This window comes from Sardina pilchardus, chromosome 7, assembly GCF_963854185.1.
Source record: "Sardina pilchardus chromosome 7, fSarPil1.1, whole genome shotgun sequence".
NCBI classification, from domain to species: Eukaryota; Metazoa; Chordata; class Actinopteri; order Clupeiformes; family Clupeidae; genus Sardina; species Sardina pilchardus.
In genome coordinates this window covers 34,607,337-34,617,490 of record NC_085000.1, presented here as the reverse complement: position 1 = coordinate 34,617,490, position 10,154 = coordinate 34,607,337, and the positions used below count along the sequence as shown (strand labels likewise).

Here is a 10,154-nt window from a genome sequence, read left to right as displayed (position 1 = left end):
TACTGTATGTATGTAGGGTTTGGAGGGATAAGAGGCAGTGTATGTGGTATGTGTGTGTGGGGGGGAGGTGTGCATTTGTGGTGGTGGTGGTGGTGGTGGCGGGGGGGGGGTGATTCAGTTGTTTGTACTGTATGTGGCTTAATAAAATGCTGGTAAGGGGCAGTGTGTGTGTGTGTGTGTGTGTTGGGGCGGTGGCAGTGTGCTGTGTGTGTGGGGCAGTGGCATACTGATAGCTCAGAGGGTGGTGGGCAGTGTGTTGAATGTATGTGGCTTAATAAGATGCTGGTAAGGGGCAGTGTCTTATGATGATACAGTGAAGTAGCTTCCACTATGCCTGCGATTACATTGCACTTCATCAATGGAAGTAGCTACATCAGACGCGATAGTGCCGCGTACATATTCAAAAATAGACTCGTCGTCTAAAATGTCTTTTTGCGCGTCGCAAATGGAACGCTTCACGGGAGGTTTCCACAGTACACAACATAAATTTCGCCTCGCTCACATTGAAAATGCATGAGGAAGCGAAATCCGCTCCGGTAGGGCGAAATGATGTGAATTTGCCTGACAGCAAGGCGAGATGTGTGGCCTGTACTACGAGGGGAGTTTAACCGACCCAGATGTAACCCATGTAACGCTTGGTTAAACCGGGGTGGACATAACCTGGTTATCTTCATTGGTGTTAATCGGTACTACGGCGCTGAGTAAGAAGTTGATATGTTGAACTGGGGTTCACCTTATTGGAGTCTCTGTGTGTTCACATAAAAGGGCTGTGTTGCAGCGCATGTCACCAAGTCTACGTTCCACATTTTCAGGGACTTGAAGCACAGGATTTGAGAAAGACGTTGCAGCCATGCAGACAATAAAATGTGTTATTGTGGGAGATGGTTACGTGGGCAAAACCTGCCTTTTAATCTCATACACGACCAACAAATTCCCCTCGTACGTCCCAACAGTGAGTACACTTCAGTTGTATACGTGTCAACAGTAAGTACACTTAAGTTGTATACATGCCAACAGTAAGTACACTTCAGTTGTAGACCTGCCAACAGTAAGTACACTTCAGTTGTAGACGTGCCAAGTTAGTAAGTACACTTCAGTTGTATGAGTGTGTGTCAACAGTAAGTACACTTCAGTTGTAGACCTGTCAACAGTGAGTACAGTTCAGTTGTAGACGTGCCAACAGTAACACTTCAGTTGTAGATGTGTCAACAGTGAGTACACTTCAGTTGTACTACTGTCATATGGAACATTAGCCTGCATGTATTCTATGTAATTGTTTAGACCTTTCTGTATTTTTTTTATCAATCTCTCTTGCAGATTTTTGATAACTATGCAGCGACGATCATGATAGGTGGAGAGCCATACACCCTTGGGTTGTTTGATACTGCAGGTAACTTGCGGCTTCTCGTGTATGCAGCAAGGCATTTCATATCTCCCCATGCCCCACCTGCTAAACTGGCCTCTTATTCCCTCACATCCCCCCATGCCCCACCTGCTAAACTGGCCTCTTATTCCCCCATGTGCCCCCATGCCCCACCCGCTAAACTGGCCTCTTATTCCCTCATAGCCCCCATGCCCCACCCGCTAAACTGGCCTCTTATTCCCTCACATCCCCCCATGCCCCACCCGCTAAACTGGCCTCTTATTCCCTCATAGCCCCCATGCCCCACCCGCTAAACTGGCCTCTTATTCCCTCACATCCCCCCATGCCCCACCCGCTAAACTGGCCTCTTATTCACTCAGTTGCTATCAGAGTAGTTTTTATCATTGGGCTGACAGATGTGTAATATTGTGTACATTTTGCATGTGTACTGTATGTAACGCTTGAATGTTTCTCTGTCCCTCTCCAGGGCAGGAAGACTATGACCGGTTGCGACCGCTCTGTTACCCCCACACTGACGTATTCTTGGTCTGCTTCTCTGTGGTCTCACCCACCTCGTTTGGAAATGTTAAAGAAAAGGTGGGCAGTGCCTGGTGGATGGACATAATCTGAGGGGTTATACCTTTTCATTGTGTCTCCTAATCTGAGGGGTTATACCTTTTCATTGTGTCTCCTAATCTGAGGGGTTATAATCTGAGGGGTTATACCTTTTCATTGTGTCTCCTAATCTGAGGGGTTATACCTTTTCATTGTGTCTCCTAATCTGAGGGGTTATACCTTTTCATTGTGTCTCCTAATCTGAGGGGTTATACCTTTTCGTTGTATCTCCTAATCTGAGGGGTTATACCTTTTCATTGTGTCTCCTAATCTGAGGGGTTATACCTTTTCATTGTGTCTCCTAATCTGAGGGGTTATACCTTTTCATTGTGTCTCCTAATCTGAGGGGTTATACCTTTTCATTGTGTCTCCTAATCTGAGGGGTTATACCTTTTCATTGTGTTTCCTGCTGGTAAACTGGCTCCCGGTTCAGTTCAGAATAGAATATAAGATCTCACTCCTCACCCACCAGTGCATATGGACATGCTCCCCTCTACCTATAGGAACTCCTCACCCCCCAGACCTCCTCACGCCCCCTGCGGTCAACACACATTAACACCCTCCAAATCCCCAGAACCAAGCTCCACAGGATGGGTGACACTGACAGAGCTTTCTCTGCTGCTGCTCCCAGGCTGTGGAACGCCCTCCCTGACCACCTGAGGGCCCCACAGACATTGAAAACTTTTTAAAAAAACATTGAAAACTTATCTTTTTAAAAACGCTTTTTGTTAAATGTATTTTGTTGATGTGTGTGTGTGTGTGTGTGTGTGTGTGTGTATATATATGTATATAATCTATTTTAAATTACATTATTTCTTATTTTTTATCTGCCTTTATCTGTTTTTCATTTGCATTATATTTTTGTAGCACTATGAGATTGTCATAATATAAAGTGCAATACAAATAACATTTATCATTATTATTATTATTATTATTATTATTATTATTATTATTATTATTATTATTATTATTATTAATCTTAGGGGTTATACCTTTTCGTTGTGTTTCCTACTGGTAATCTGAGGGGTTATACCTTTGTATTATGTCTCCTGCTTAAAAAAACCTTGAGGTTGTGTTCTGATGAAGATCACCTCAGGAAACTGATGCTTTTCCATGTGCTGTGTGGCGTGCTTGTCATCTCAATGCACACATTGATACAGCTCCTCCCCTCTCCTCCTCAGTGATACAGCTCCTCCCCTCTCCTATAGTGGGTTCCTGAGATCACCCACCATTGATACAGCTCCTCCCCTTTCCTATAGTGGGTTCCTGAGATCACCCACCATTGATACAGCTCCTCCCCTCTCCTCCTCAGTGATACAGCTCCTCCCCTCTCCTATAGTGGGTTCCTGAGATCTCCCACCATTGATACAGCTCCTCCCCTCTCCTCCTCAGTGATACAGCTCCTCCCCTCTCCTATAGTGGGTTCCTGAGATCACCCACCATTGATACAGCTCCTCCCCTCTCCTACAGCTCCTCCCCTCTCCTCCTCAGTGATACAGCTCCTCCCCTCTCCTCCTCAGTGATACAGCTCCTCCCCTCTCCTATAGTGGGTTCCTGAGATCACCCACCATTGATACAGCTCCTCCCCTCTCCTATAGTGGGTTCCTGAGATCTCCCACCATTGATACAGCTCCTCCCCTCTCCTATAGTGGGTTCCCCTCTCCTCCTCAGTGATACAGCTCCTCCCCTCTCCTATAGTGGGTTCCTGAGATCGCCCACCATTGATACAGCTCCTCCCCTCTCCTCCTCAGTGGGTTCCTGAGATCGCCCACCATTGATACAGCTCCTCCCCTCTCCTCCTCAGTGATACAGCTCCTCCCCTCTCCTATAGTGGGTTCCTGAGATCTCCCACCATTGATACAGCTCCTCCCCTCTCCTCCTCAGTGATACAGCTCCTCCCCTCTCCTATAGTGGGTTCCTGAGATCTCCCACCATTGATACAGCTCCTCCCCTCTCCTATAGTGGGTTCCTGAGATCACCCACCATTGATACAGCTCCTCCCCTCTCCTCCTCAGTGATACAGCTCCTCCCCTTTCCTATAGTGGGTTCCTGAGATCTCCCACCATTGATACAGCTCCTCCCCTCTCCTATAGTGGGTTCCCCTCTCCTCCTCATTGATACAGCTCCTCCCCTCTCCTATAGTGGGTTCCCCTCTCCTCCTCATTGATACAGCTCCTCCCCTCTCCTCCCCAGTGATACAGCTCCTCCCCTCTCCTCCTCAGTGATACAGCTCCTCCCCTCTCCTCCTCAGTGGGTTCCTGAGATCGCCCACCATTGATACAGCTCCTCCCCTCTCCTCCTCAGTGATACAGCTCCTCCCCTCTCCTATAGTGGGTTCCTGAGATCGCCCACCATTGATACAGCTCCTCCCCTCTCCTCCTCAGTGATACAGCTCCTCCCCTCTCCTCCTCAGTGATACAGCTCCTCCCCTCTCCTATAGTGGGTTCCTGAGATCGCCCACCATTGTCCGAAGACGCCGTTCCTGTTAGTGGGCACCAAGACTGACCTCAGAGATGACCCCTCCACCATCGGAAAGTTGGTGAAAAACAAGCAAAAACCAACAACCCCAGAAACAGCAGAGAAGCTGGCACGCGATCTGAAGGCTGTCAAATATGTGGAGTGCTCTGCCCAGACACAGGTGAGTGCAGACACAGGTGAGGGCTCTGCTCAGACACAGGTGAGGGCTCTGCTCAGACACAGGTGAGGGCTCTGCTCAGACACAGGTGAGGGCAGACACAGGTGAGGGCAGACACAGGTGAGTGCAGACACAGGTGAGGGCAGACACAGGTGAGGGCTCTGCCGCTCTGGGACACTGGATTATAATAATAATAATGATAATAATGATAATGATAATGATAATGATAATGATAATAATGATAATGATAATGATAATAATGATATTGATATTGATATTGATAATAACAATAATAATAATAATGATGATGATGACGACGACGATGATGATGATGGTAATAATATTAATGAATAATATACCATGTGTGGAAGAGGTCAAGGGAAGATCTGTAGAATGTCCCTGCGGCATATCAGATGTCAGATATTCTGAATAATTCTGGACTTCCTGCCGGGGCTCCAGTATTTATTCCCTTGACTTGATGTGTCCCCTAAATCACATGTTGTGCAGCACATTTAAGGATTGACTTCAAATACAGTATTTTAGGGATGTAGTGTCACAAAGGGATTTAGCAAGTTGCTCAGTGTAACATGTTATCTCACAGCTAGGGGGTGCACTTTAGTAACATTCTGGTTGAAAGGCTCACACACACACAGTATAGGCAGTCTGAACAGTTGCAGGGCAGGGCCCGTATTCACAAAGAATTTTAAGGCTTAAAGTAGCTCCTAACTCCCGACTTGTAGCTCCTAACTGCCGAATTTAGGGGAAACTCCTTAAAATAATGGGCGTGTCACTCCTAACTTTAGGACTCCTATTTTTTTTCACTGAAAGTAATTCACAAAGCTTTTTAAAGGGTCACTGCACCCTAAAATAGTTTTTTTGAGCTGTTGATTGATTGAAAATACTCATAAGTGGTGAACTGTACTATTACCAGGGTTAATATTAACAAAAATCGTGTTTCTCGACAAAAGTAACATTTCGTCTGATTTTGTATTGGAGATATTGCTCTCTCGCGCATACTACCGTTTGAAAACATGCCATGGCATGTTGGTCCAAAATACTATTGGAATGCTGACGTTGTCCTGCACTTCTAGTCCGACACTACGTCACCGGGTCGTTACAAATTAGGACTGAAACACCCCAACACCTGCTGCCCTGATTAGCCTACCTGTGATAAGCCATGTCTGCCGCTCTCATTCCCAGATTGACACGAAATCACCATGGTTGATTGGTTGCAGCAGTGCTGCACTCTCTCTCCAAAATTTCAGAACGTCTCACCCATTTTGAAAGCCGTTTTCAGAAATGTGAAGTGGGTGGAGTTATGGGGTGAAGTGACTCTTTAAGCCTAAAAGTAGCTCCTAAGTCTAGGACAGCTTAAAATTATTTGAGAGGACTCCTAACTCACTCCTTACTCACTGTTTGTCTTTTCAAATGTAGGCTATGCTTTCATACAGATTAATTTAGAACATGTTGCGAAGATACTGCTCCAGTCCGTAGTGTTTCGTTATGCTCCTAGGCTATTTGCTTTACTCTGTATTAATTTAGTCATTGCCTATTTATTCATAATCTTCTATCCTTCACAGTCCGACATAGCGCAGGCATTCTCGCCAGATAAGACCTGACACCCGTCACTCAACTTGTCTTCGTAGGGGAAGTTTTTGCCATCATTCCCGCGTTATAATCACCAGCCAATCAAGGTGGTCACTTTCATCAAGCTTGTGCATGAGTAATGACGTCAACCATAGCAACAGAGATTTTGTCTCATCTTAGGAGTTGTCCTTTCTCCTTACTAAAATCTGAGAGGCTTTGTGAATAACTTTTAAGAGAAAACTCCTGGCTAAAATCTTTCAGTGCGATTTAGGAGTATAGGCTACTCTAAGTGATAAAATGCTTTGTGAATACGAGCCCTGAACAGTTGCTATCTCAGATTTTCCTTTACTCTCAGATTGTTCTTTAGTAGACAGACACATCACTGAAACTATCATCAAGGAGTATGATGGAGAGACTGAATGCTACGCCATGATATACCAGGTGATGGAGAGACTGAATGCTACGCCATGCTACTGTATATGAGCGATACGTTTATACCCGTTACAGCACATTATGAAATATGTTTAATATGACAAAACGGTGAAGTGTTCCTTTAATGATTCATTGTTGTAGATGATCTGAAAGGCCCTGGTGTCTTGTTGTGGTTGCCTTGTAGAGAGGACTGAAGAGCGTGTTTGACGAGGCCATCCTAGCTGCCCTGGAGCACCCCCATCCTACGAGGAAGCGGAAGTGTGTGCTCCTCTGAGTGTGTGTGTGTGTGTGTGTGTGTGTGTGTGTGTGTGTGTGTGTGTGTGTGTGTGTGTGTGTGTGTGTGTGTGTGTGTGTGTGCTCCTCTGAGTGTGTGTGTGTGTGTGTGTGTGTGTGTGTGTGTGTGTGTGTGTGTGTGTGTGTGTGTGTGTGTGTGTGTGTGTGTGTGCTCCTCTGAGTGTGTGTGTGTGTGTGTGTGTGTGTGTGTGTGTGTGTGTGTGTGTGTGTGTGTGTGTGTGTGTGTGTGTGTGTGCTCCTCTGAGTGTGTGTGTGTGTGTGTGTGTGTGTGTGTGTGTGTGTGTGTGTGTGTGTGTGCTCCTCTGAGTGTGTGTGTGTGTGTGTGCTCCTCTGAGTGTGTGTGTGTGTGTGCTCCTCTGAGTGTGTGTGTATGTGTGTGTGTGTGTGTGTGTGTGTGTGTGTGTGTGTGTGCTCCTCTGAGTGTGTGTGTGTGTGTGTGTGTGTGTGTGTGTGTGTGTGTGTGTGTGCTCCTCTGAGCGTGTGTGTGTGTGTGCTCCTCTGAGTGTGTGTGTGTGTGTGTGTGTGTGTGTGTATGCTCCTCTGAGTGTGTGTGTGTGTGTATGCTCCTCTGAGTGTGTGTGTGTGTGTGTGCTCCTCTGAGTGTGTGTGTGTGTGTGTGTGTGTGTGTGTGTGTGTGTGTGTGTGTGTGTGTGTGTGCTCCTCTGAGTGTGTGTGTGTGTGTGTGTGCGCGCTCCTCTGAGTGTGTGTGCAGGGGTCCCCTGTATGGTCCACCAGTGCTCTAGTCACAGCTGTGGCAGACTGGAGACTGCAGATGTTTTTTCCACAATCACTCAAAGATCATGGATGGGATCACTCAAGATCATGGATGGGATCTTTTAAAACATGTTCAACAGCACTTTGGGTTTACTTTTCATTTGCTACTTTAACTTTACTTGTATTACTTTTAAAAGTTTAGAATAATGGATGTGATCTTTTCATTTGCTATTTAACAGCACTTTAAGTTTACTTTTCATTTGCTACTGTTCTACAAATATGCATTGCATTAAGGAGTGAACCATTTCATTTGAGAGGAACATAATGGTGTTGAACATGCTGAGCTTCATTCATCATGGCCTAATAAACTCAGCAACAAATTTAATCTCTGTGTCCAAATATTTATATTCGTCAAGACCTCTTGAAAATGTAGATCCAGGGGCCTCATTTATAAAATTTTCTTACGCACAGATTTGATCTAAGACCGTGCTTACGCTCAAATCCATGCCAACGCTCAGATTTATAAAGACCGTCTTTGACGTGGAAAAGTGCTTATCTCCACGTCAGGTTCCAACCTGACGTACGACCATTTCCTTGTGGTAGTGCCAGTACTGCAAGTAATCTGAGGTCCAAATGCGATGAATTCTCAAAATTCCAAGAAGACCAACGATCTCATGTAGTTCTCTACCATATGCATGATCAATATCAGCAGAAGTTGTAAGTAGTAAGTATAGAAGTTAAAGTTTTAACTAATTCTTAAAGGTTGGAAAAGGAAAGTGAAAAAATCCTATAATATTGTAGTGGAGGCTAAAAGTGGAGGCTAAAAGTAAGTAAACGCAGTTTATTCACCCCAGGCATTTCAAAAATAGAGTTTATCAACCTCTCCAAAGACGTATTCACCTATTTCAACTTTTAACATTGAAAAAGCACACTGTATTATCTGCATTCACAATATGAACACTCATCAACACGAACCATTTAATCCACCAATCTTGAATTTCCCCTTGGGGATCAATAAAGTATTTATCTATCTATCTATCTATCTATCTATCTATCTATCTATCTACCTATCTAGCCTATCTATCTATCTATCTATTTTATAAACACTTGATAATATCCTCTACCATAATCACACATATTCTGAATGCGTTATGAAACGGCGCATTACCGTGATCACAGAATTCATGGGTTACCCACTTCTTATTTTACTACTACACCCGTGCCATGCCTAGGCTATATCTTATCTATTTCATAGCATTCAAAAAAGCAGGCAGGCCATAGAGTCATCTATATATTTAATGTTCCCATCGATATTGACCATAAAGTGTCCATTTACGCTTGTTTAGAAGAGGGAAATATGACTTGCGTTCATGATATTCCAAGCTCCACAACAGAAAGATAATATTATAATGTAGGCTATATATGGACAGGTATTTTCAGCATCTTTACATCGCAAATAGACATAATCTATAGATAGCCTAGATAGATAGATAGATAGATAGATAGACATTTTATTGATCCCCAAGGGGAAATTCAAGAATTTGGTGTTAACATTCCATTCTCACGGTAATTGCATTGTTGCCTTTATCAAACGCACGCACAGGCGCATTACCGTGATCACAGAATTCATGGGTTACCCACTTAAAAATATATAAAGGTAAATAAACATAATCTATCCTCTGAAAAGCAGAGTTTTGCATCTTCATAATTGCGGCCGAGTTGCAATGAGTTATAGCACGCGTCTGATTGCATAGCCTGTGTCTGATGGCAGTGCCCAAGACCAGATGGCAATACGTGGATAATAACAATTAGGATAATGCAGGCTAAAATATAAAAATATATAAAGGTAGGCCTAAAGGTCACTGGACATTCTTGAAAGTAAACAGTCGCTGACATCGATATTGCTTGAATCCCGACGCGCAGAATGAATGAAGAATGACCGGTGAACTACTATTCGCTATACAGTAAAAACATAGCCTATATCCATAAACGTTCGGTCTACATGACATACAGTATCTCGCTTATAATGTAGTCCGCCGTAGGCTACATGGGCAGTATCTAACCCTGGGTCATATTGGAAACGCCATACTGTACCATAACGTATAGGCCTAAATTAGTATGATGTACTGTAGGTATTTCCGTCATAAGGTAGCCTACTATGTTCTATTACCAAAGTAAACCTACTACATTTGCCACACATTGCCTACTACTTTACTGCAAGCAGAAGGAATAAAAGCAAGCAGAGGACAATGGACATGGATGCATATTTCTTTCCAGAAAGCGCTGCTTGGAAAATTATAATTATTCGAACTAACAGCGCATAAACATAGGTTAACATCAGATGGCATAGGCTAGGCCTTTACAGTTTTCAATATATGTATTTTAGGTACAACTCAGCCATTGATTGCATTAAAGCCTATGCTAATGATATTGATGAGGGGGCGTGTACAAGGCGGAGACCTAAAATCACCCGGCTGCGCACAAATTCACGTTCATTTGCGATTTATAATGGCC

The 10,154-nt window shown here is 44.2% G+C and overlaps 1 protein-coding gene across 1 annotated transcript; it reads left to right on the top strand.

Moving 5' to 3' along the window:
• The first annotated feature begins 850 nt into the window (after positions 1–850).
• Positions 851–6,906, top strand: LOC134088048 (cell division control protein 42 homolog). Its single transcript, XM_062541944.1, has 5 exons — positions 851–952; positions 1,318–1,390; positions 1,851–1,960; positions 4,419–4,616; positions 6,817–6,906. The coding sequence occupies exons 1-5, from the start codon at positions 851–853 to the stop codon at positions 6,904–6,906; spliced, it is 573 nt and encodes a 190-aa protein (XP_062397928.1).
• The last annotated feature ends 3,248 nt before the right edge of the window (positions 6,907–10,154 follow it).